General features: G+C 42.3%; 3 protein-coding genes and 1 long non-coding RNA gene across 6 annotated transcripts; all 4 read left to right on the top strand.

Moving 5' to 3' along the window:
• Positions 1-287: 287 nt before the first annotated feature.
• cldn10b (claudin 10b) lies at positions 288-4902 on the top strand. Its single transcript, XM_023999130.2, has 5 exons — positions 288-776; positions 2118-2279; positions 2368-2449; positions 4152-4256; positions 4346-4902. The coding sequence occupies exons 1-5, from the start codon at positions 557-559 to the stop codon at positions 4494-4496; spliced, it is 720 nt and encodes a 239-aa protein (XP_023854898.1). The 5' UTR covers positions 288-556; the 3' UTR covers positions 4497-4902.
• A 681-nt stretch (positions 4903-5583) lies between these two features.
• On the top strand, positions 5584-7844 carry cldn10l2 (claudin 10-like 2). Its single transcript, XM_024004589.2, has 5 exons — positions 5584-5959; positions 6211-6372; positions 6465-6549; positions 6662-6772; positions 6927-7844. Exons 1-5 carry the CDS (start codon positions 5728-5730, stop codon positions 7123-7125), a joined length of 789 nt encoding a protein of 262 aa, XP_023860357.1. The 5' UTR covers positions 5584-5727; the 3' UTR covers positions 7126-7844.
• A 246-nt stretch (positions 7845-8090) lies between these two features.
• On the top strand, positions 8091-10200 carry LOC111975919 (uncharacterized). Its single transcript, XR_002878877.2, has 4 exons — positions 8091-8484; positions 8599-8745; positions 9095-9203; positions 9313-10200. It is a non-coding gene; the product is annotated as an uncharacterized lncRNA (long non-coding RNA).
• A 338-nt stretch (positions 10201-10538) lies between these two features.
• dnajc3a (DnaJ (Hsp40) homolog, subfamily C, member 3a) lies at positions 10539-25804 on the top strand. Of its 3 annotated transcripts, none has more exons than XM_024004575.2 (12): positions 10539-10618; positions 12776-12883; positions 13051-13175; positions 13389-13463; positions 15410-15562; positions 15733-15914; positions 16038-16157; positions 19342-19447; positions 19580-19703; positions 24338-24470; positions 24583-24731; positions 25279-25804. In XM_024004575.2, exons 2-12 carry the CDS (start codon positions 12817-12819, stop codon positions 25413-25415), a joined length of 1371 nt encoding a protein of 456 aa, XP_023860343.1. In that variant the 5' UTR covers positions 10539-10618; positions 12776-12816; the 3' UTR covers positions 25416-25804. The 3 variants fall into 3 exon arrangements, with proteins under 3 accessions (XP_023860343.1, XP_023860334.1, XP_023860349.1); XM_024004566.2 differs by having other exon boundaries at positions 10541-10744; XM_024004581.2 differs by having other exon boundaries at positions 10547-10614.
• The last annotated feature ends 591 nt before the right edge of the window (positions 25805-26395 follow it).

The following is a 26395-nucleotide window of genomic DNA, read 5'->3' as shown; positions in this document are numbered from 1 at the left end:
GCACAGGTTGTTGTGACAGAGTCAAAAGTGGCTGTATGATGTTCTCCATGCTATATGTGATGAACCCCCTTTGAGATGCACAGGGGCTTTCAGGCTGGTTGTGCATGTTTATGTGTTATTAAGTTATCGGCCTATAAGTTCTAAATGTTTTGAATCAGGTATATTCATCCCCTTGTTATGTGAGGCATCATGAAGTCATCATGAGACATTTTGACACATCATGACTGTGTTTCCACCATCTTTGACCATTTGGCACAGTTAGCTGCCATCAACTCTATCACAGTGAGTGACGTGTGTGAGGTGAGGGGGTGGAGGAAGGTAGACACCATTGGTCAGTCGATAATGAGGGCTAAACCCCTCCCTACTGAATATGAAACAGTCCAGGACATATTAACCATCAATCCCACCATGGCCATTTAACCTGGGCTACTTCTCTAGAGCCCACGCCTGGGATTGTCTTCAACAATATTCATTGGCCAGTGGACCATCAGTCACACCGTTACTCTTTTGTCTGAACATCTCACCAACTTCAGTAGTAAGCACTCTATTGTACACAATGAGTAACATGGTGACAGAGATTTTGGCCTTTATTCTCACCACGTCTGGCTGGGTCCTGATCTCCTCCACCATACCCACGGATTACTGGAAGGTGTCGTCTCTGGACGGCACAGTCATCACCACAGCTACCTACTGGTCCAACCTGTGGAAGACCTGTGTCACTGATTCAACAGGAGTCTCCAACTGCAAGGACTTTCCCTCCATGCTGGCACTGGACGGTCTGCTCAAAGTTTATTTCTTGTCATTGGGAAAGTGTCTTATAGCAGCTGCTTTGCAAGCTTAAGAGTGCCTACTTGCCTACGGTGATACAATACACAGCTTTTAAACTGTAAGAGCTCCTTATTATTGTGTTTCTAATGCCCTCATTGTGTAAATGTATGGTTATTCCCATTTTTTTGATCCAGTTGATCAAGTGATTACATCTCAATGCATTCATTATGCATGGACCAGTTGTAATAGCCTGTTACATGGATTGTACTCAACTAATGAAAGTGTAGTCTGCAGGCTAGCAGTGTTTCAGCATCTGGCCAGCGTGTCTCAGATGAGGGTCAGTGGATCTGCCACCTCAGTGTAACTGTGCCACAGTTCAATTTCAAGCTCATTACTTGGAAAGAGAAGGGCTCATTACTTGGAAAGAGAAGTGCTCAGAGCTTGCCAGTGCTAATAGATTTTGGGGGAGGGTACAATGCAAGTTTTCTCCCAGGGACAACTCATCTACCTTCAGAGATGTCAATGTTTAGCCTAACTTCATGGGAGTTGAAGGCTATAAATTAGATTTACTGGGAGCTTGGGGCTTTCTCCCATGGTTGGCTAATTTCTGGGGTTTACCACCAAGCTAATATTTGCCTGTTAATCACATCTCAAAGGCAGCTCCAATTTCAAGACTACAAAAAAATATATGTTTTATTGTCACATACACTGGATAGGTGCAGTGAAATGTGTTGTTTTACAGGGTCTGCCATAGTAGTATGGCGCCCCTGGAGCAAATTAAGGTTGTGCCTTGCTCAAGGGCACATCGGCAAATTAGCATATCTCTTTACTAAGAAACAATTACTGGTTATGCTTACAAATTATTGTTTATTCATACTGAACCAATTTGTTGCTTGCACAGTTAGCTGAGCAAATGAAAAGCGAAGTCTAAGCAAGCCTAAATATCTTACATTGAGTGATAATTCACTTAAAATTTGTTTTTTTACTACCAAGCTACAATATTAGCAAGATATTTTACCTTAATAAGACGATTAAGGTAAAATATATTGAAATAAGATAAATGACATGAATTAAGCCTTTTATAGGTTAAAATAAGCACAATTGTTAAAATAAGCTAAATTATCTGCCAATGATAATTTAGCTTTCACTTTTTGCTGTATGGTAATCCTGCATGGCATGTTGGTGTAATGAGATGGGGAGGGCATTGGGGGAAATGGCTGGGGGACATTTAGCTATTGAGAACGCTTCGACTATGCTTATAACTACAGCTGACCATGCATCAAATCAAGAAGCATGGCCTAAAGGTATGTGTAACAGATGTCTGACGTGGTCGACGCTTGTTCTTCCAGGCTACATCCAGGCCTGCCGGGGTCTGATGATCACTGCTGTGTGTTTGGGCTTCTTTGGTGCTGTCTTCGCCTTGGTCGGAATGAAGTGCACCAAGATTGGGGGATCAGACCAAAGCAAAGCCAGGACAGCTTGCATCGCCGGGGTCAATTTCATACTCAGCGGTAACTATCATGTCACAGCCATTGATGGACAATAGTGGCATAGTTTATACCAAGTCTGCAGCACTGAACGTTCTTTTCTTCTCTGCAGGTCTCTGCTCGTTGTCTGCATGCTCCCTGTATGCACACAGGATAACATCTGAGTTTTTTAACCCCATGTTTGTCGCTCAGAAGTGAGTAACTCATTTGATGTATAGGATCAGACATACAGTGCCTTGCAAAAGTATTCATCCCCCTTGGCGTTTTTCCTATTTTGTTGCATTACAACCTGTAATTTAAATGGATTGTTATTTGGATTTCATGTAATGGATATACACAAAATTGTCCAAATTGGTGAAGTGAAATGAAAAAAATAACTTGTTTCAAAAAATTATATATATATTAAAAAAGAAAAGAAAAGTGGTGCGTGCATATGAAGCCCCTAAATAAGATCTGGTGCAACCAATTACCTTCAGAAGTCACATAATTAGTTAAATAAGTCCGCCTGTGTCCAATCTAAGTGTCACATGATCTGGCACATGATCTCAATATATATACACCTGTTCTGAAACGCCCCAGAGTCTGCAACACCACCAAGCAAGGGGCACCACCAAGCAAGGGGCACCACCAAGCAAGGTGCACCACCAAGCAAGGGGCACCACCAAGCAAGGGGCACCACCAAGCAAGGGGTACCATGAAGACCAATGAGCTCTCCAAACAGGTCAGGGACAAAGATGTGGAGAAGTACAGATCAGGGTTGGGTTATAAAAAAATATCCAACATTTTGAACATCCCACGGAGCACCATTAAATCCATTATTAAAAAATTGAAAGAATATGGCACCACAACAAACCTGCCAAGGAGGGCTGCTCATGGACCAGGCAAGGAGGGCATTAATCAGAGGCAACAAAGAGACCAAACATAACCGTGAAGGAGCTGCAAAGCTCCACAGTGGAGATTGGAGTATCTGTCCATAGGACCACTTTAAGCCATACACTCCACAGAGCTGGGCTTTACGGGAGAGTGGCCAGATAAAAGCCATTGCTTAAAGAAAAACAATAAGCAAACACGTTTGGTGTTCGCTAAAAGGCATGTGGGAGACTCCCCAAACATATGGAAGAAGGTACTCTGGTCAGATGAGAATAAAATTGAGCTTTTTGGCCATCAAGGAAAACGCTATGTGGGGATGTTTTTCATGAACAGGGACTGGGAAACTGGTCAGAATTGAAGGAATGATGGCTGGCGCTAAATACAGGGATATTCTTGCGGGAAACCTGTTTCAGTCTTCCAGAGATTTGAGACTGGGACAGAGGTTCACCTTCCAGCAGGACAATGACCCTAAGCATACTGCTGAAGCAACACTTGAGTGGTTTAAGGGAAAACATTTAAATGTCTCGGAATGGCCTAGTCAAAGCCCAGAACTCAATCCAATTGAAAATCTGTGGTATGACGTAAAGATTGCTGTATATCAGGGAACCCATCCAACTTGAAGGAGCTGGAGCAGTTTTGCCTTGAAGAATGGGCAAAAATCCCAGTGGCTAGATGTGCCAAGCTTATAGAGACATACCCCAAGAGACTTGCAGTTGTAATTGCTCCAAAAGGTGGCTGTACAAAGTATTGACTTTGGGGGGGTGAATAGTTATGCACGCTCAAGTTCTGTTTTTTGTCTTATTTCTTGTTTGTTTCACCCCAAAAATATTTAGCATTTTCAAAGTGGTAGGCATAATACAAACCCCCCAAAAATAAATTAATTCCAGGTTGAAAGGCAACAAATAGGAAAAATGCCAAGGGGGGTGAGTACTTTGGCAAGCCACTGTACAGCAGTGACCCACGTGATCATGGATGAAGTAATGCTGCTGTTAATTAATTCGTCTCCTTTGTTCCCCTGTTTTCCAGGTATGAACTGGGGGTTGCCTTGTTCATTGGTTGGGCAGGATCTATCCTTTGCATTCTGGGAGGGGTGATACTCTGCTTCTCAATAGCAGATAGTTCCACTACAAGGTAAATCACAAAGTTCAATAATATGTCATGATATTTGGTCAATTACATGATTGGTTTACTTAACATTTTTCTCTCTCCTCTCCCTCTAGTCACACAGGCTATGCCTACAGAGGAGCTACCTCTGCCTCTAATGTTTCTTCTCACCCTAGAGGGCATGCACAGCCTATGAGCCAGAGGCCTCCACCAGAGTACGGTAGCTCTTCTAGAGTACAGCACTTTGATAAGAATGCCTATGTGTAAGGGATGATAGGACAAATGCAGAACCTGAACAGCGGCATAGTCTCGAGAGGCCGATTTACTGCCATACCAGTGAAAAGGAGGGGAAAGAATGTGTTACGTGACTGGCTGGCCCATTGTGTCACAAATAATGATAGATCAGAAAGAGATCACTTTATATTGGAGTTGATCCCCCTGTTCACCTATTTATGACAGCACTAATTTCTATGCTGAGTCCAATGGAAATCAGAGCCTTTTTGAGTTCGTAAGAGATTGGCTGAGATTTGTGGCTTTGATATTTACTTTATAATAATATGTGAGCCTTCTGGTAGACCTAAGCTGCGAATCGAAATAGTGTCAATAATAACCACTTTTCTGTACAATTGTTGATTTTTCTTTTCTTTTTTGATAATTGTTTGACATTAAAGTGAGGATGTGAACTGTTATATTGTCTTGTGTTGCCTGTCTCTTTAACTGTTAGACACACATTAAAATGCTGTTAATCTTTAATGACAGAACATTTAAAACTATGTTTAACATCGAAAACATCCAGTTTCTAACCAACCATTGACATAACCATAAACTACAGCATGTTTTATAATCAACATATCTTTGAGGTCACTTTTGGAAAAGTGTTATCCATTTACAGTACCTCTTGTATATATTAATAACTCATTATTTACAGTTCTATTTCAACTGGCACCCATTTCAGAAAATCCTAAACAACTTGTATTTAGCCTATTATAAAATCATGTGTATTTGTGCTTGTTTCAAATAATCCTCTCTCCCTAAAATATGATGTAATTACTATGCCATTACAATAGTACAAAGTGAATTACTACCACTAAATATAGAAAGTCTATAATATAAATTATTTCAGAATATTACATATTAAATAATCTGATTAAAACAAAGGGTTTACCAGCATGGCTCAGATGAAACACTTGCCCTTTGTGTAAAGCTGTCAGTGATGTGATTCATTTCAAGTTGGACCCACACTTCTTACAGTTTACAGTAAACAGCTTCCATCATGGTTTCGACAACAGAGTCCACATCAACACTCTCCTATACACATACACCATGTCATCCAGTCCAGAGAGACGTGTTATCAACTACTGAAACAAGACAACAAGCACCAACATCCTGCAGCAGTCCCGGCATCACGTGTGTCCTGAGTCTCGATCCCTCACGCGCACCTCTTCAGGAGTGCCTAGGAGCAGTAGGTTAGCACACCCATCCTTTCTCATCTGGAACCATGAGGAAAAGGCTGATCCAGGTTTCTGGTTTCCTGATCTCAACGCTGGGATGGCTTTTTGTACTTTGTACTATGGCGATGGATTACTGGAGGATCACCCAGATAGGTGGCCAGGGAGGTTCATTCATTATCAAGGTGGCCTGGTACTGGTCCAACCTGTGGAAGGACTGCTTCACAGACTCGACAGCAGTTACCAACTGCAGAGACTTCCCTGTGCTGTGGTCTGTCAAACGTAAGAACATTGTTCAAACATCTGACTTAAGGGTTTCTGGTATATATTACATTGTAGGATCTCTGCAAATTGATCACCATTCTGTTGCATTATTTCATACTCAAACATCACTTTGAATTCTTGAGAGCTTGTCGCGCTTTTCTAATGGAAAAAGCAACGACAAAAACGTTGTGCTGATCGATGATATGTTGACTCATATCTTCTCCTTTTAATTGTTTTTTATATACTTTTTTTTTTTTTTTTTTTTACAGCTATCGTCCAGGGAGTGAGAGGCCTGCTGATGTGTGGACTAACCCTTGGGTTTTTTGGTGCAATATTTTGCTTTGTTGGCATGGAGTGCACATATATTGGAGGAGGGGAAAAAAACAAGGATTTGCTTTTGTTCGCCGGATCCGTATTTCACTTTGTCGGTGGTAAGTACTGTCCATGGTATGTTCATTTCTCCAGATGACTTATTTTTTCCCCCATCAACATTTCCTAGTATGACTGAAACCTCTTCACACAGGTGTGTCAGACTTAGCTGCATACTGCTTATACATCAACAAAGTCGCAAGGACAACTTTCACTCAATCTTCGCCAGAAATCCTGAAGTAAGATTAATATTTCAAATGGCTACAATAATCTGTTCGAAATTAAAAATACAAATGAACAGCTGCACATGTTAGTAACTGTACTCATGTATGCTTTCTACTATTCTCTAAGGTATGACTTAGGACCTCCCATTTTTATTGGATTGGTTGGGTCTTTTTGCATCCTCTTAGGGGCCATTCTCTATGCTGTGACTGTGTACAAAGTCCTATTCCCTAAAGCAAAGTAAGAAAACTGTTTTGAACAAGTCATTTGATCAGAATGATAGATATTCATTATATCGCTGAACAGTAAGATCCCATCATTCTAGTATGCCATCGTTGTATTGCCTTCATTGAATAATGAGAAATATGTTTTATTGTGTGTCTCGTTATTTCAGGGTGGTGCTCGCCCATGGGGGTCCTAGAACAGGAACATACATGGCCTCTCAGGCCAGAGGCAGGACCCTCTACACTGGATACTACAGACCACCCAGACAGTACAGATCCTACGGCTCAGGGATATCCAGCAGCTCTAAACTCACTAGGATCTCCCAGATAACACCTGAGGAACTGTCAGACAGAGATGCTTTTGTGTAGTGGCATTGGCTACAGTACTAGTTCCAGACAATGTGTTTGTAAATACCATTAAGATGAAGTCTATTAAGGATATTGTGAACATTGTTTTTTTTCCAGCTACATTATTTGATCTAGTCTTTTCAGGTCAATTTTCATTTGATCACGCTGTTGTTGCAGAGAATTTTCCTGCACAGAAGGAAATGCTAATTCTAGTGCATTTGAGGTTTTAAAAGGCTTCTAAAGTTTGTAATTTCCATGTTAAAATGTCAGATTTTCTTTATCATAACTAAAAATGTATCAACCCCGACAAAAAGGTCCATTAATTATAATCCACATAATAATTCACATTTCCTGTCCCTGCAGGATTATTTTCCTGCTGTTTAACTGGTCAAATGAAGATAGTATTGCAATGTATTGTATTGCTATGCCATATGCTTTAATTTACAAATCTGCCACATACTGTTAAGATGATCTGTTTTCTGTCTGTATGATTGATACACCCAGAAAAGACGAGATTCTGTGAAAGTATGACATGACAAGGATCTTTGTACGCAATTATGATGTTTGATATTTTTATGAATATAAATACAACTTTGGATATGCAATAGAAATAATGGAGTGATTATTGCAGATACAGCAATCAACTTACCATTTCGTAAAACCTCTAGTGCAGACTGAAATCTATAAGGAAAATCATGGCAAAGTCATGACATGAACACGACCTGTGTTTTTAGGCCTACACGAAACTAACTTAATGTTGGTAGAATCCTGGATATTATACCAATAACAAACATGGCATGCCCTCATGGGGAGAAAAGTCATCGGTCAGCATACACCTTGCCTCTTTTTCCATCAGTTTGGAGAGAGGAGGTGTGATGATATACACAAAGACACGCTCTCAATGCATTGAGGAGGGGCGGGGGTGGTGGAAGGTGAGCCTTCTTTCTCCCGATAGCTCACAGTTCCCCTCAGATTGAGTTCTGAAAGGGGCGGCAACAGCTCAACTGCCATTACTTGGCTTTCTCCCTCTGTCTGGTGTCTGTTGCATACAGAGGCAGCAATCAACTACAGGACAGTAGCAATGTACATGGAGATTGGCTGCTTAGTGCTCTGTGTGAGTGGATGGATCCTGGTCTGCTCTACAATGCCACTGAGATCTGGACCTGGTCTGAGGTAGACAGCATCGTTCTGACGACTTCAAACTACTTCTCCAATCTCTGGAAGGATTGCACTTCTGATTCAACAGGAGTATCCGACTGCAAGGGTATCCCATCGATGTTTGCATTGAACTGCAAGTGAACAATTCAAGTGGATGAAGGAGTCTTCTTTTTATTATAACAGCATGTCAAAATAATGAAACTGCATTAGGTTCTTTAAGAGGTAAGAGGAAAATGTACTCCAGTATCTTAATGCTGTACAATGGATGACGTATTGTGCAGTAGTGAATTGAAAGGTTTGTGACTAAACCATGGTGTCTTTGTTCCTCCTGGACAGGGGGCATCCATATGCACCGGGCTCTGATCATCACCTCTATTATCTTGGGATTCTGAGATAGGAGGATATTCTGCACTAAGATAGGAGGATCTGAGGTTACAAATGCAAGTGGGACTTTTGATGGAGGGATTACCTATCTTGTGTCTGGTAAACATTTTATTTTTGTTGATGTTGACGTGGTTATTCTGATCATTGGGTTCCTGAGTGAACTCGAACAGTCGAGTTGTCTTGTTTCAGGGTTGTGTTCCATGACTGCATTCTCTTGTTATGGAAACAAAGTAAGAACAGAATTTCAGGATCTCAATTTCAGGGCACAAAAGTTAGTAAACATCTATCAATTCTATGTAGATTCAAAACTTAAACAGGGGTTTAGATTTGTATTCAGTAATATATGAAAACATGGCACAGCTATTATGGTATAAAGGAGGGACATGGAGCTGTAAACAATGAAAATGCATGACACACCATGGTATTTTTTTAAATCCGATACTAATAGGTAAAGAAATCGAAGTAGGTGTTTCCATTGGATGTGGAGGCTCGAACCTCCTGGTCGTTGGGGGCCTCATTTGCAGTTTCTTTGCACAGAAGGAAGGATGTCAATCAAGGTGTGTTTTGTATACATTCATTTTTTTTTAATGACATGCTCTAGATTTCAAATCATGTGCCTAATTAGGGTATCTAATGATGGTTCCATCTCCAATCCAACCTTCACAGATCAAAGAACAAACACATGCCTGTCTACAAGTTCTCTGATAGCTACATGGCACCCCCATCGAAACAGAGGTACCTACCAGTGTCAACATAACTCACAGAGGGTGGAGAGAGCATAAGACCAAGACCAGCAGTTAGACTAGGAGCATTAGGAGCAGCAGCAAGACACCCTCCAGTTTGAACACGTATGTGTTGTGACCTGCTCTTGTGGCCTGCAGTTTGACATTTGTAAAAAAAAAAAACATTAAGCTCTTTCTATGAGACTGACCAGGTGAAAGCTAAGATCCCGTATTGATGTCACTTGTTAAATCCACTTCAATCAGTGTAGATGAAGGGGAGGAGACAGGTTAAAGATGGATTTTTAAGCCTTGAGACAATTGAGACATGGATTGTGTATGTGTGCTATTCAGAGGGTGAATGGACAAGACCAAAGATTTAAGTGCTTTTGAACTGGGTGTGGTAGTAGGTACCAGGCACACCAGTTTGTGTGTGTCAAGAACTGCAACGCTGCTGGGTTTTTCCACGCTCAACAATTTCCTGTGTGTATCAAGAACGGTCCACCACCCAAAGGACACAACTGTGGGAAGCATTGGAGTCAACATGGGCCAGCATCCCCGTGGAACGCTTTTGACAGCTTGTAGAGTCCATGCCCTGATGAATTGAGGCTGTTCTGAGGGCAGAAGGGAGTGCAACTCAATATTAAGGTGTTCCAAATGTTTTGTAAAATCATAAGATATTTGTATTGTATTCATATTGCTGTGAAGCCTTAAACTCTAAATTACACTGTGAAGGTATTAATCACTGGTCAACTGTTTTTCCATTGTACGCTTTGTATTGCATCCCATGTCCTGAAATGTATTTTATATGTGAATAAAAGATCCCAAAAATTGATCATATGTTCCAATCATTCATAACCCTACCTAACCTAAATCGTACTTGATTTCCATTGCACCCCCATATCAATAAGCATCATCATCAGTTTAGGCTACAGCAGAGACAAATGTTTAATTGTTGGCTGAGCCTTCTATTCAAAACCGTGACAGAACATGCCTACAGCTAGATAAATGCATTTTCATACTAGCCTAGCCCTTCACTGAATGACACGCACTTACTGCTTACTTTTGTGCTGCCGTGGCTCGACTCCGTTGAACGAACAGTGGGGGGCGGAGTTTTCCAACAAATGGCCCAATCAGAGCAACCCACGACCGGTGGACTCGCTTTATGTCTGGTTGGTTAACTGAATAACGTTTGCTGTCATCCAGCTAAAATGGGACTGTCAAGTGTTTCGTGAGAGTTTGAATTATCGTAGGTAGTATTTTCCTTTATTTCTAAGAACTATAGACAGTTTACATTATGGTTGCAATAAACCCAATTGTGCACAAAATTTTAAGTTATGTTCCTTTTCTTCTTGTTTTGATTGACCTACGATACGAAGGTAAGCCTTCTCAGACAATGGATTTCAACCTATGTTGTATTACAGTTATGTTACCAGGTCCAGTAACCTGCCCCACAGACAGTAGCTACGACAATTATACTTGTTAGAGTAGATAACTAGCTAGGTTGCCGGATTGAGTTTCACGGGAGATAACCGTTAGCTAGTTTGTAAGGCTACCGTTAACTAACAACAGCATGTGCTTCATGCATTCCATCATTTGTGTTGGCATTTGTGAACATACAGTACGTTTGTTTGCTAGCTAGGTAACTGGCTTGCTAACGTTACACCACGGAGTTATATTTACATGGCAACAATGTTGCTACTTTCACAGCTGCTTAAGGTGCTTTTAGCAACGCGGGTGTATTTACATACACCAGCGTTGCTTTCAATTGTACTGGGTTGCACAAACAGTCCGTGGGAAGCCAGAAGTTGAAATACACTTATATTTAAACTTACTGTACCGGTGGGCAGGACTGTTGGTCATTATGACGGCGGGAATTTGATACGAATGATCGTATTATTAAACATACTTTCCAAACGTGGGTCTGTTGTATTCCCACGTCCTCTCTGCTTACATCATGCCAAAATCAAAGTACTGCACATGCGCCATATGTGGACAAAAATAATTGATTTGTGGGGGACTTTTACTCTCATTCCCTCCTCATAAAAACCAACCGAAAATGGTTCAGACCCACGTTTGGAAAGTGTTTTAATAATACGATCCTTTAGATATAGTCTCAAATCCCCCCCTCATAATAACCAACCGTCCTGCCCACCGGTACAGTAAATTGAGATGGAGTTGTTTATAACTAGGGGAGAATGACTGCCCCCTCTCATTGACGCCATGGTAGTTCTAGGCCAACTGCTGTACTGCAGGCATTGTTAGCATAAAACAGGATCCCCATTATAGTGACTGGAAAATTGCTTTCTTAGTGGTCAGTCTTCCTGTAAATAAAACAAAAATGTTTCGGAGACAATCATGGTACCAATAATTGATTCTAATAAACCAGGTGTATGTCCTTGAACCGATTGTTTGATAATAGCATACAGAAGTTTAAGGATAATTTAGTTGCTAATGGCAGCCTGCAGTACCCCGGTGGGCCTTCAACTTGAGTTACTTAAATAAAACAAAAATGTAGCACTGAGCTAGCCTGCAACATCACTTCCTGGAGTAGCTCAAGTTGTGGATGTAAATTCTTCCATGAGATGCCTTCTCACAAATAAAACAATGAGACAGATATTTCACCGGCTGTATAAATGTGACGCATCCGCTCACCGTTTCCACTCATATGGTAGTGAGAGGAAGCCCAGTGGCCGGCAGTGGGAGAAGATGGAACGAGATGGATTTTGTCTGCCATTCTGCTAATTTTTTCATCATTGAAACATTTGATTTAAATACAGTTTTCTGTTCTCAAAACTAAAATCTGTTGTGAACTAAGCTTTGTAGACTTTACCCTTTGCCAACGTTTAAACAATAGTGGTGTTTAGGAGTGCAAAGGTGAATTGCTTTATTGCACACGCGCACTTCGCAGAGTGGGTGTTCTCTAACGGAAATATGCAAATGATGCTAGAACACACCAATAGGATCTTGCTAGCTCGTGCTTGGCTCTGCCCACCTCCTTGCTAGTTCTGCTCTCTGACTTATTTGTTTCCAATTGAAACGACGGCGTGTCGTTTATCTTTGTTATAACTTAACCACCTTTGGCCATCTTAACCGACTTTATTTATCTTCAATGCGCTATTGAGTCCTCACATAGGAATGCATAGTGTCACGTCATTGTATTTAACTTCTGGCGTCCAATGGACTGTTTTTGTGCAACCTAATACAATTGAAAACAAAGATAGTGTATGTAAATACACCCTAGTTGCTAAAAGCACCTAAGCGGTCACCATACTTTAATCATTAGTGGAGTAGCTAGCTACTTTGTATCAAATCACAATGCAATGGAAGAATAGCTACAAGGTGGAAATACTGTAATATGCACAAATTGTGGTTACTTACATTTTGGATGACATTCTCCTTGGTTTCAGGGGTATGTGGCAAGGATGGAAGTTTGGAGAACCATCTGGAGATGGGGAAGAAACTCCTTGCTGCTGGACAGCTGGCTGATGCACTCTCTCACTTCCATGCTGCTATTGGTCAGTACTGAAGGGTTTACATTGTTCACAGTAAAATCAAATGGATGTGTACTTTTTAAAGTAAAAAGGTTTTTATGATTTTAACAGATATTGTATAATTTGTTTAATATATATTGTATAACTATATATTTCTTGTTTTGCCATTGCCTGTGTTTGATCATGCTCAGATGGGGATCCAAAGAACTACATGGCCTACTACAGGAGAGCTACAGTCTACCTGGCCATGGGCAAATCTAAATCTGCTCTGCCGGATCTGAGCAAAGTCATTGAACTCAAACCAGACTTCACATCGGTGAGTCCACTGTCTACTTTTAGTAGCAGAAACATAAGAGGAAGACTGTTTATCTTACGGTTTCACGGTCAGTGTATGCTTGAAATGTTTATTAACAGTAGTTTACAATCTAGTGTTTAAAGTCTTTTTAGACTAGAGGAAGACTAACTAAAGTTAATTTCATTAAGAACAACCGCAAACGTTCTCTTATCTCGTCTCTCACTCTTCCAACAGGCAAGACTTCAGAGAGGCAATCTGCTCCTGAAGCAGGGGAGACTAGATGAAGCAGAGAGTGACTTTAAGAAAGTTGTAAGTAATGCCAACATACAGTAACAATCTCACTGGAAGTGACTTGCAGTGGTGGAAAAAGTACCCAATTGTCATACTTGAGTATATTTAAAACCAAATACTTTTTTACTCAAGTATCAAAAATAAATGGAATTGCTAAAATGTACTTAAGTATAAACCATTTCAAATTCCTTATATTAAGCAAACCAGACAGCATAATTTTATTTTTGTTATTTATTGGCGGATAGCCAGGGGCACACTCCAACACTCCAACATTAATTAATTACCAAATGAAGCATTTGTGTTTAGTGAGTCCTCCAGATCAAAAGCAGTAGGGATGATCAGGGATGTTCTTTTGATAAGTGTGTGAATTGGACCAGTTTCCTGTCAAAATGTAATGAGTACTTTTGGGTGTCGGGAAAATGTATGGTGTAAAAAGTACATTATTTTATTTAGGAATGTAGTGAATTAAAAGTAGTCAAATATTAACAGTAAAGTACAGATACCCCCAAACTACTTAAGTAGTACTTTAAAGTATTTTTACTTAAGTACTTTACACCACTGGTGACTTTAAGGAGTAGCAGCCAGGAGATGTCAGTATTGACCAGTGGAAACAGCTCCATCTACAGTACATCCCACACGATTCTTTTTTTTTCTTCAGATCAACCTAATGCACTTGCACTAATGTAGATACTGGCTTTGTTGTTTGCCATATTCATTGGCAAATAGCCTAAGGCTAAGATTTAACAATGCCTACCTGAACAGGATTAAGGATAATGAAATACAGTTATGAAATTAGATGGCCTGGTATTTTTATAATTTATATCAGACATATTCAATAAGCCAAATTAACATTGGAAATGTGAAATTGTGTTCAGTAGGACAGACAATGTACAAACCAAGCTTAATTGGATGTCTAGTCATCTCTCCTCTTGCCCGTCGGGGATAGTTTTCAGGTGCCCATTTTTAAGGATGAAGAGTGAAAATCACTGATAGATTTTCCATTAGTGTTACCATTATGCCCGGAGCCTCATAACATTGCCAGAAGACATAAATGCCCTTGCAGTTCTACTTTTTAATGATTTTACTCCATTAAGTGGTTAGGTATTCTAGGGTAGGTATACGCAGTGGAAATCTTGAAGTAGCCTAATTCCTCTAGCAGTAGAGTTTGAATGTCAGTCACTTGTCACCTTAGGTATTGTCCTGGGTCTGCAGCCCCTTGGGCCTTTGTCATTTACACATCCCTCTTCAGATACAGGGAGGGGAAGCAATAAGGAACACTATGCAAAATAATGTACTTTATTACAATGTAGAATAGCAGGATTGAGAGAGTCTGTGATTTTGGTTGGCTTAAAATGAAGTATTCAAGGACACTTCCCAGGTGGCTTCCCAGACACAATGTAACGCTGGTTTTTAAAATGCTAGTCGAAGTAGATTTTAAGAGACCGCTCAAGGTGTGGAAGGTTCCATAATTGAAGTCAACTATCATGCTCTTGCGCGGCACTGAGTCATAGTTGGAGGGCAATATGCATTTGGACCTGTACAGTTTTATGTGTGCTCAACTCTGGCGAGAGGTGCATGCGCTCCTGCTGCTTCAGCAGTTTATCACACAGGCATGGTGTAACGCATCACATTTATTCATCACTCCCCTGCTAGGGCTGAGCTAGCAGGAAATCCTAATAGGATAGCCAACCCTATTTGTAAAGTATGTCACATGAACTAAGATTGCTATCATGGCGATGATGACCACTATGCTGGTGGATAATGGGTTCAGGGATCAGGACTGTAAGTACAGGGAGGAGTGATGGGTAAAGCTTTTAAGAATGAACGTTATTTGAAGTGTATTTGCAATAGAGGGTTCATCCTTTCAAGGAATGTTACTTTCTTTCAAGTAAATAGGCTGTAGTATTTGGTGTGCTTCCTTACCTCTTTTTTTACTGGTTCAAATAAATTGCTGTCTCTTCCAGCTCAATTCGAACCCTAGTGACAAAGATGAGAAGGAGGCCCAAAGTCGGCTCATGAAATCTGATGAAATCCAGAGGTGGGTGACTCAGTCACGGGCAACCTTTGACCGCAAGGATTACATCACCGCTGCGGCCCACCTGGACCTAATTATTGAAGTGAGTGGCACACCTGACTCAACTCCTAATGTCAGAGATAAAGCAAGTCTTGCTAGTACACTATGATCTGTGGCTGTTCTTCCTGAGACTAGATGGTGTCACTGTCATCACTAACATAACATTATACCAAATCTGTTGACACATATTGAGCTGTACTGTTTCCCTGCCAGACKTGTGTGTGGGACGTCAGCTCCAGAGAGCTGCGGGCAGAGTGCTTCATCCAGATGGGAGAGATGGGCAAGGCCATCAGTGACCTGACGGCTGCCTCCAAACTGAAGAGTGACAACACCCAGGCCTTCTACAAACTCAGCACCATCTACTACCACCTGGGAGACCACGAAATGTCCCTCAAGTAAGACTGTCCGTGAATGTGAGATTGACACACGGTACTTTTGGATAAAGCTGCATCCCTAGATGTAATTCATTGAGAGGATACCTGAACTGGTTCTTCTGGTTCTGTTTCCTCTGTCTCCAGTGAGGTTCGAGAATGTCTGAAGCTGGACCCAGACCATGAACAGTGTTACAGCCACTACAAACAAGTCAAGAAGCTCAACAAACACATCCAGTCTGCAGAGGAGTTGATCCAGCAGCAGAGGTGTGTGTGTGTGTGTGTCCCTGTGTGTGTGTCCCTGTGTGTGTGTCCCTGTGTGTGTGTCCCTGTGTGTGTGTCCCTGTGTGTGTGTCCCTGTGTGTGTGTCCCCTGTGTTGTGTGTCGTGTGTGTGTGGTGTTCCCTGTGTGTGTGTGTCCCTGTGTGTGTGTCCTGTGTGTGTGTGTGTCCCCTGTGTGTGTGTGTCCTGTGTGTCGTGTCGTGTGTCTCTGTGTGTGTGTCCTGTGTGTGTGTGTTGTCCCTGTCTGTGTGTGTGTGTGTGTCCCTGTCTGTGTGGTGTGTGTGTGTCCCTGTCTGTGTGTGTGTGTGTGTCCCTTTGGTGTGTGTGTGTGTGTGTCCCTGTCTGTGTGTGTGTGTGTGTCCCTGTCTGTGTGTGTGTGTGGGTGTCCCTGTCTGTGTGTGTGGTGTCCCTGTCTGTGTGTGTGTGTGTCCCCTGTCTGTGTGTGTGTGTTGTGTGTGTCCCCTGTCTTGTGTGTGTGTGTGTGTGTGTCCCTGTCTGTGTGTGTGTGTGTGGTGGTGTCCTGTCTGTGTGTGTGTCTGTCTGGTGTGGTTGTCCCTGTCTGTGTGTGGTGTGTGTGTGCTGTGTGTGTGTGTGTCCCTGTCTGTTGTGTGTGTCCTGTCTGTGTGTGTGTCCTGTCTGTGTGTGTGTCCTGGTCTGTGTGTGTGTCCCTGTCTGTGTGTGTCCCTGTCTGTGTGTGTGTGTGTCCCTGTCTGTGTGTGGTGTGTGTGGTGTGTCCCTGTGTGTGTGTGTGTGTGTGTCCCTGTCTGTTGTGTGTGTGTCCCTGTCTGGTGTGTGGCTGTGTGTTGTGTGTGTGTGTGTGTCCCTGTGTGTGTGTGTGTGTGTGTCTGTGTGTGTGTGTGTGGTGTTGTGTCCCTGTGGTGTGTTGTGTGTGTGTGTGTCCCTGTCTGTGTGTGTGTGTGTTCCCTGTGTGTGTGTGTCCCTGTGTGTGTGTGTCCTGTGTGTGTGTCCCCTGTGTGTGTGTGTGTCCTGTGTGTGTGTGTGTCCCTGTGTGTGTGTGTGTCTGTCCCGTGTGTGTGTGTGTCTCCTGTGTGTGTGTGTGTCCCTGGTGTGTGTGTGTGTGTGTGTGTCCCTGTGTGTGTGTGTGTGTGTGTGTGTGTGTGTGTGTGTCCGTCCCTGTGTGTTGTGTGTGTGTCCTGTGTGTGTCCGTTGTGTGTTGTTCCCTGTCCCCGTGTGTGGTGTCTCTGTGTGTCCCTGTCCCCGTGTGTGTGTCCCTGTCCCGTGTGTGTGTCCCTGTCTCTGGTGTGTCTCGTCGGTGCTCGTCTCGTCTGTCTCTGTGTGTCTCTGTCTGTCTCTGTCTGTCTCTGTCTGTGTGTCTCAGTCTCTGTCTGTGGCTGTGTGTCTCTGTCTGTGTTCATGTGTGTGTGTGTGTGTCCCTGTCTCCCTCTGTGTGTGTGTGTGTGTGTGTGTGTGTGTGTGTCCCTGTCTCCCTCTGTGTGTGTCCCTGTGTGTGTGTATTAATAATATACCCTTGGATCAGCAGAGAACACATCCATTGTAGATACTGTGTGTATCCTATAAATTATTTATTTCTCCTCTCATACATATCATCTCCCCCAATAATCTATTGAAAGCAGACTGTCTCTCTAAGTGGATCTGACATCACATTTAGCATCATCAGCTACTAGAAATGCAGATTGAGTCATACAGTACCAGTCCAAAATTTGAACACATTCATTCAAGGGTTTTTATAGATTTTTACTCTTTTCTACAATGTAGAATAATAGTGAAGACATCAAAACTATGAAATAACACATGGAATCATGTAGTAACCAAAAAAGTGTTAAGCATATCAAAATGTTTTATATTTTAGATTATTCAAAGTAGCCACCGTTTGCCATGATTACAGCTTTGCACACTCTTGGCATTCTCTCAACCAGCTTTATGAGGAATGCTTTTCCAACAGTCTTGAAGGAGTTTCCAAATATGTTGAGCACTTGTTGGCTGCTTTTCCTTCACTCTGTGGTCCAACTCATCCCAAACCATCTCAATAGGGTTATTGTGGAGGTTATCTGATGCAGCACTCCTTCACGCTCCTTCTTGGTCAAATAGCCAGCCATTATTCAGCCTGGCGTTGTGTTTTTGTTCAATGTCCTGTTGAAAAACAAATGATCGTCCCACTAAGCACAAACCAGATGGGATGGCGTATCGCTGCAGAATGCTGTGGTATCCATGCTGGTTAAGTGTGCCTTGAATTCTAAATGAATCACCGACAGTGTCACCAGCAAAGCAACATTACACCTCCTCCTCCATGCTTCACGGTGGGAACCGCACATGCAGAGATCATCCGTTCACCTACTCTGCGTCTCACAAAGACACGGCGGTTGGAATCAAAAGTCTCCAATTTGGACTCATCAGACCAAAGGACAGATTTCCACCGGTCTAATGTCCATTGCTCGTGTTTCTTGGCCTAAGCAAGTCTCTTCTTATTATTGTTTTTTTTGCAGCAACTTGACCATGAAGGCCTGATTCACAGTCTCATTTGAACAGTTGAGATGTGTCTGTTACTTGAACTCTGAAGCATTAATTTGAGCTGCAATCTGATATGCTGTTAACTCTAATTAACTTATCCTCTGCAGCAGAGGTAACTCTGGRTCTTCCTTTCCTGTGGCCAGTTGAGAGCCAGTTTCATCATAGCGCTTGATGGTTTTTGCGACTCCACTTGAAGAAACTTTAAAAGTTCTTGAAATGTTCTAGATTGACTGACCATGTTTTATAAGTAATGATGGACTGTCATTTCTCTCTGCTTATTTGAGCTGTTCTTGCCATAACAAGGCACACCTGTTAATTGAAATGCATTCCAGGTGACTACCTCACGAAGCCGGTTGAGAGAATGCCAAGTGTGCAAAGCTGTCATGAAGGCAAAGGGTGTCTACTTTGAAGAATCTCAAATATAAAATGTTTTGTTTAACACTTTTTGTTGGTTACTATATGATTCCATATGTGTTATTTCATAGTATTGATGTCTTCACTATTATTCTACAATGTAGAAAATAGTCTAAATTAAGAAAAACCCTTGAATGAGTAGGCGTCCAAACATTTGACTGGTACTGTAGGTCTGGGGGTGTGGTGATATTCTCAGAGAAGGCTGTGTAAAATTCTAGCGGCAAGACGTCACTAAGACTCCTATTTTACCCCAAACCCACGTGTAGGTATGGAGATGCAGTGAGTAAATACGAGTCAGTGATTAAGACTGAGCCAAATGTTCCCCAGTACTCGCACCATGCAAAGGAGCGCATCTGCCACTGTCTGGCACAGGTATGACTATCTGTCTAATGTAGATTTGACGGGACAATAAACCTGTTTTTGAATTCCAAATGAAATGTAGACGTGTATTTTGACTGAGTTTGGTTTTGTAGTTTGAGCATGTCCCTTTGTGTCCTTGTTCAGGAGCAGCAGGATGTAAGCAGAGCCATCACAGTGTGCAGTGAGGTCCTTCAGTCTGACCCTCAGAATGTGAATGTGTTGAAGGACAGAGCAGAGGCCTACCTACTGGATGAACAGTACGAGGAAGGTAATATCTAATTCATTTGTAATAATTAAAAGGCTTTACAGTGCATTCGGAAAGTATTGAAACCCTTGGACTTTTTCTACATTTTGTTTCGTTACAGCCTTATTCTAAAATAATGACAAAGCAAAAACTGTTTTTTAGAAATGTGTATACATACATGCATGCATGCATACATACAGTTGGAGTTTACATACACTTAGTTTGGAGTCATTTAAAACTTGTTTTTTATACTTAACAAATTTCTTGTTAACAAACTATAGTGTAGGCAAGTCGGTTAGGACATCTACTTTGTGCATGACACAAGTAATTTTTCCAACAATCGTTTAGACCGATTATTTCACTATCACAATTCCAGTGGGTCAGAAGTTTACATGCACTAAGTTGACTGTGCCTTTAAACAGCTTGGAAAATTCCAGAAAATGATGTCATGGATTTAGAAGCTTCTGATAGGCTAATTGACATCATTTGAGTCAATTGGAGGTGTACCTGTGTATGTATTTAAAGGCCTACCTTCAAACTCAGTGCCTCTTTGCTTGACATCATGGGAAAATCAAAAGAAATCAGTCAAGACCTCAGGATTTTTTTTTTGTAGACCTCTGCAAGTCTGGTTCATCCTTAGGAGCAATTTCCAAACATCTGAAGGTACCACGTTCATCTGTACAAACAATAGTACGCAAGTATAAACACCATGAGACCACACAGCCATCATACCACTCAGGAAGGAGACGCGTTCTGTCTCCTAGAGATGAATGTACTTTGGTGCGAAAAGTGTAAATCAATCCCAGAACAACAGCAAAAGACCTTGTGAAGATGCTGGAGGAAACGCGTACAAAAGTATTAATATCCACAGTAAAACGAGTCCTATATTGACATAACCTGAAAGGCCTCTCAGCAATGAAGAAGCCACTGCTCCAGAACCGCCATAAAAAAGCCAGACTACGGTTTGCAACTGCACATGGAGACAAAGATCGTACTTTTGGAGAAATGTCCTCTGGTCTGATGAAACAACAAAAATAGAACTGTTTGGTCATAATGACCATCGTTATGTTTGGAGGAAAAAGGGGGAGGCTTGCAAGCCGAAGAACACCATCCCACCTGTGAAGCAYGGGGGTGGCAGCATCATATTGTGGGGGTGCTTTGCTGCAGAAGGGACTGGTGCACTTCACAAAATAGATGGCATAATGAGGAAGGATAATTGTGGATATATCGAAGCAACATCTCAAGACATCAGTCAGGAAGTTAAAGCTTGGTCGCAAATGGGTCTTCCAACTGGACAAWKACCCCAAGCATACTTCCAAAGTTGTGGCTTAAGGACAACAAAGTCAAGGTATTGGAGTGGCCATCACAAAGCCCTGACCTCAATCCCATAGAAAATTTGTGGGCAGAACTGAAAGCGTGTGTGAGCAAGGAGGCCTACAAACCTGACTCAGTTACACCAGCTCTGTCAGGAGGAATGGGCCAGAATTCACCCAACTTATTGTGCGAAGCTTGTGGAAGGCTACCTGAAACGTTTGTCCCAAGTTAAACAATTTAAAGGCAATGCTACCAAATACTAATTGAGTGTATGTAAACTTCTGAACCACTGAGAATGTGATGAAAGAAATAAAAGCTGAAATAAATCAGGCTCTACTATTATTCTGACATTTCACATTATTAAAAATAAAGTGTGATCCAAACTGACCTAAGACAGGGAATTTTTACTAGGAATTGTGAAACTGAGTTCAAATGTATTTGGCTAAGGTGTATGTAAACTTCCGACTTCAACCTGACCTTTACATAAGTATTCAGACCTTTTACTCAGTACTTAGTTGAAGCACCTTTGGCAGTGATTACAGCCTAGAGTCTTCTTGGGTATGACGCTACAAGCTTGGAACACCTGTATTTGGTGAGTTTCTCCCATTCTTCTCGACAGATCCTCTCAAGCTCTGTCAGGTTGGATGGGAGCGTCGCTGCACAGCTATTTTCAGTCTCTCCAGAGATGTTAGATAGGGTTTATGTCCGGGCTCTGGCTGGGCCACTCAAGGATATTCAGAAACTTGTCCCGAAGCCACTTCTGCGTTGTCTTTACTGTGTGCTTAGGGTCRTTGTCCTGTTGGAAGGTGAACCTTTGCCGCAGTCTGAGCGCTTTGGAGCAGTTTTTWWWWWWAATCAAGGATCTTTCTGTACTTTGCTCTGTTCATCTTTCCCTCGATCCTGACTAGTCTCCCAGTCCCTGCCGCTGAAAACATCCCCACAGCATGATGCTGCCACCGATACTTCACCGTAGGGATGGTGCCAGCTTTCCTCCAGACGTGACGCTTGGCGTTCAGGTCAAAGAGTTGAGTCTTGGTTTCATCAGACCTTTTTCATCAGTGTCTTTAGGTGCCTTTTGGAGAACTGCAGGCTGTCATGTGCCCTTTTACTGAGGAGTGGTTTACGTCTGGCCACCCTACCATCAAGGCCTGATTGGAGGAGTGCTGCAGAGATGGTTGTCCCATCTTCAAATAGGAACTCAGGAGCTCTGTCAGTGATCATCAGGTTCTTGGGCACCTCCCTGACCAAGGCCCTTTTCCTCCTATTGCTCAGTTTTGCTGGGTGGCCAGCTCTAGGAAGGTTGTTGGTTCTAAAATTCTTCCACTTAAGAATGATGGAGGTCACTGTGTTCTTGGGAACCTTCAATGCTGCAGAATTGTTTTTGGTACCCTTCCCCAGATCTGTGCCTTGACACAATCCTGTCTTGGAGCTCTATGGACAATTCCTTCAACCTCATGGCTTGGTTTTTGCTCTGACATGCACTCTCAGCTGTGGGACCTTATATAGACAGRTGTGTGTGTGCCTTTCCAAATCATGTCCAATCTTTTGAATTTACCACAGGTGGACTCCAATCAAGTTGTAGAAACCTCTCATAGATGATCAATTGAAACGGAATGCACCTGAGCTCAATTTTGAGTCTCATAGCAAAGAGTAGAAATACTTGTAATGTATTTGTTTTGTATTTTTAATACATTTGCAAACATTCCTTAACCTGTTTTCGCTTCATCATTATGGGGTGTTGTGTGTCGCAGGATAATTTTCTTTTTTTTTTTAGAGTAAGGCTGTAACTTTACAATGTGGAAAAAGGGGTCTGAATACTTTCTGAATGCACTGTATATAGTGCTCTTTCCAGTGATTAAAGCACTTTTACATCGTATGGGAGGAACGCGCCTCTTTAATTGCATCTGACTTTTTCCTGACATGGATGAGTCTCTGTCCATACAACATGCAGATCAGTGGAATCTTGTCAGGTTTGCTGTTCAACWTTGTCTTGGCGGCAGTTATTTTGGAGTGGTGTTGAGGCTTTGTAGACTGAATTATTCTGAAGGATGAAGGTAGAGGGCACTGTTTTACTATCGGAGTAACATTCATCTATAGTCTATGAAAAGCAATTATTTGTTAGACACATTGCTACTACAATTTTAAAAAAGGATGGGAGGAAAAATATGTACTAACTTTAAGTTTTCTGTTCAACAGTGATTTAGTTAGCTCAAAGTGATGCAATATTATTATAAATGCAGAGGGAGCAATTTCCCCTCTGATCTGGACCCTAGTAAGCAGTAAGCAAAACCTGGAGTGATATACAGCTCTGCTGCCTCCCAGGCTGCACAGCCACTCGTTAATCAAGCCGCTAGCAATTCAGTGGTGGCAGAGCCAACCCACTCACACACTCACAAACACAGGCTCAGTGGTGCCATCTGTACCGGSCCAAATGGAAGGCACCTTAACACTTTGCCAAGTCTTACCTGTGGTCTCTGGCTCTGGAGTAGTGTTGCTAGAGTGTAGGTGTGTACTTCCAAATCCTACGTTAGACCAACAATTCTCACTACCAACAATTCTCACTACAAAATGTCACAAATCGTTGAAAGGCTAATCATGGATGTAGACTTGAAATAGTACATTTATACAAGGGTGCTAACATTTTTAAAAGGAGGAAAGTGTGAATGGAATTGTTYCAAAACAATCGGGTGATTTAGAAAGCTCCCTCTTAGCCTCGGAGGAGGCGTGTTTGTGTGGTGACTGTCTTTGCGGTGTATAAATAGCGTGGATGTGTGGCTGGCTGCGATGCGGCTCAGGCAGCTTCCATGTAGCCACAGGCGATCTGGGCAGTCAGAACTGTGCGCGCTACCCGCACCAGGGCTCCATCTCCTAAACACCAGCCTAGCAACCGCAGGGGATGTTGACTGGGCAGCAGAGGAGGCGTAAATTGTCATTAAGGCACTTTATCTGCTTAGGCGTGAACACCGAGAGCGGCGGGTGGGTGGAAGCATCACAGACTCAGTCATGTGGGCTTTTAAACTGTCAGGCTCCACAGGGCGCAGTAAACCGCAGCATCTCTTAAATCCTCCCTCTCGCCCAGCCGCCCGCCCGTCCGCCTCAGAGTACGGCTGCCTTCAACCACCGCACGCCACCTTCTAGTCCACGCAGGCTGCTGGAATCGATGCACAGCACACTGAACTTAAGATGATTGGGTTTACTCCATGACTAGACAGCGTATTATACAGACCTGGTTAATCACCAGAACCAGACTTCGGTACTGCAAAAATAATGGGGGTATTGTACAGACCCCCCCCCCCCCCCCAATTTAATACACATGTATTACAGGTTGTTTACTCTCTCTGCAGCTATCAAGGACTATGAGACTGCCCGTGAGCACAGTGAGAATGACCGGCAGATCAAGGAAGGGCTTGAGAAAGCACAGCGCCTCCTCAAACAGTCCCAGAAGAGAGACTACTACAAGATTCTKGGAGTTAAGAGGTGCATTACAAACCGCTATGCTGGTCGGGACTGGGGTGCTCTGCTAGTCATAGCTCATGTAGAACACTGTATAGTAGAACAGAATTGTATTACCTGTTTGACCCTGTCACAGGACTGCCCAGAAGAAGGAGATCGTAAAGGCCTACAGGAAACAGGCGCAGCAGTGGCACCCAGACAACTTCCAGGATCCTGTGGAGAAGAAGAAGGCAGAGAAGAAGTTCATTGACATTGCTCAGGCCAAGGAAGTGCTCACTGATCCAGGTAAATGTCCTATGGGCAGAGCTTACTCCCCCCTCAGCAGCTGTTCACTAACCAGATGTCAATGAAGACTGAAGCAGACAGATGTATAGGGTCAGATAACCCGGAGTCACCGCTCTGTACAGACCCAAGTTCTCTAGTGCATTTTCAACGCAGCAGATATGTTTATCCTTCATCTACCAGTCAATACTTTCATGACATTCTATATAAAATGTCACTTAGTATACTTCTAGGATTTATTTGGGCATATTGTATGTATCACCCTCTGTGCTAGATGGTCAAACCTTCAATTTGCGCTTTAGTTGTATTGATTTAGCAGTACTCTTGTCACACTGGTTGGGAGGACTCAGTGCTGTCTACCTACCCGTTCAATTAATATCAAATGGTGTCTCCTGTCATATGGATTTAAAACTAGCCACCTGTCAAATATGCGTAGGGTTCTCAACTGCTCTCGATCTTTCTGTTTCAAAACACTGAATGCCTCCACTCATTCTATTGTTGCTCTGTTAACAGCGTTAACATTGCTGTGTCTGTCTGTGTGCCTGTACAGAGATGAGGCAGAAGTTTGACAATGGCGAGGACCCCATGGACCCAGAGAGCCAGCACCATCAGAACTTTCACAATGGTTTCCAGGGCTTTAACCCCTTCAGCTCCGGACAGTTCAACTTCAAATTCAACTACCAGTGAGCCTTAAGAGAGGAGCTTCTGGGTATTCATCCAGTATGGTTGTAGCTTAACCTCTCTCTCGTTTAGGGAGAGCACAATTACTTTCATGATGACATGTCTGAGACAACTTGAACAGATTAAAGATGTCTTTGCTGTTGAATGATATGTTTTTGAAGCTACATTCTCTGATGCAACTCTATGACTCTTTTTAATCTTTGCAGCAACTCCCAACTTCAATTTGAGTTCTGGGTTAATTCAATTTGAGTTCTGGGTTAATTCGAAAGCGACTACACCTTTGTGGTGTACACTGAAAATTGGTATCCATTCCTAATGTGTACATAGATACAGTACTATTTTTATATGAATGGAGTCATTGCGAATTGTAAATAAAGATCTATTTATGCATCATGGCATTCCTTGTGGAATTCAGTAATGTCCCATTTATACATTTACAGTGCCTTCAGAGATTTTTGCTCAATATACAAGTGCTGACTGTAAAGGGTACAACATGCTTTTAAATCTCTCCTTTCTCCCGAAGTGTGCACTTCTTGAATTCTCCCACGCTGCGGCAAAAATGGATACGCTGGTATCCTGGACACGCCTAGGCCACCCACTGGAGGACAGGGAAGTGAGAATGGTAAAACCAAAGATGGTGGTATATAATATACTGACTCAAAGGCAGGGAACATATCGACAACAGTGTTACTGTTATAAATTACAAGGGTTATGGCTGAGTCATGAATAGGTTACGTTGCAAAATAGTCTGCCGAGACACAAGTCGCTGTCTGAGCATTAAACAGCGTCTGCTATATCACGGCATGTATCAACGCCTAGATATTAGTCTGAAGCTACAAAATACTCAACATGTTTTCATTGCGGGCTGTAAAGAACACATTTTAATAATGAATGTCCAACTCTAGCAACATAGGCCTACGAGACTTTATGTAGGGGAAATGGCACGATACAGTTACATGTGATGTCGGGGCTCATCACACAGTGAC

Source organism: Salvelinus sp. IW2-2015, linkage group LG2, assembly GCF_002910315.2.
Source record: "Salvelinus sp. IW2-2015 linkage group LG2, ASM291031v2, whole genome shotgun sequence".
NCBI lineage: Eukaryota > Metazoa > Chordata > Actinopteri > Salmoniformes > Salmonidae > Salvelinus > Salvelinus sp. IW2-2015.
Note: the sequence above shows the minus strand (reverse complement) of the source record. Positions and strands in the feature narration are given on the sequence as shown.

What these genes read in the sequence shown, in the direction of transcription:
- cldn10b (XM_023999130.2), top strand. Translation starts at nt 557, where the DNA reads ATGAGTAACATGGTGACAGAGATTTTGGCCTTTATTCTCACCACGTCT. An exon ending in CTCCATGCTGGCACTGGACG is followed by an intron (nt 777 to 2,117) that starts GTCTGCTCAAAG and finishes TTGTTCTTCCAG; the next exon opens with GCTACATCCAGGCCTGCCGG. An exon ending in CCCATGTTTGTCGCTCAGAA is followed by an intron (nt 2,450 to 4,151) that starts GTGAGTAACTCA and finishes CCTGTTTTCCAG; the next exon opens with GTATGAACTGGGGGTTGCCT.
- cldn10l2 (XM_024004589.2), top strand. Translation starts at nt 5,728, where the DNA reads ATGAGGAAAAGGCTGATCCAGGTTTCTGGTTTCCTGATCTCAACGCTG. An exon ending in TGTGCTGTGGTCTGTCAAAC is followed by an intron (nt 5,960 to 6,210) that starts GTAAGAACATTG and finishes TTTTTTTTACAG; the next exon opens with CTATCGTCCAGGGAGTGAGA. An exon ending in TCTTCGCCAGAAATCCTGAA is followed by an intron (nt 6,550 to 6,661) that starts GTAAGATTAATA and finishes CTATTCTCTAAG; the next exon opens with GTATGACTTAGGACCTCCCA.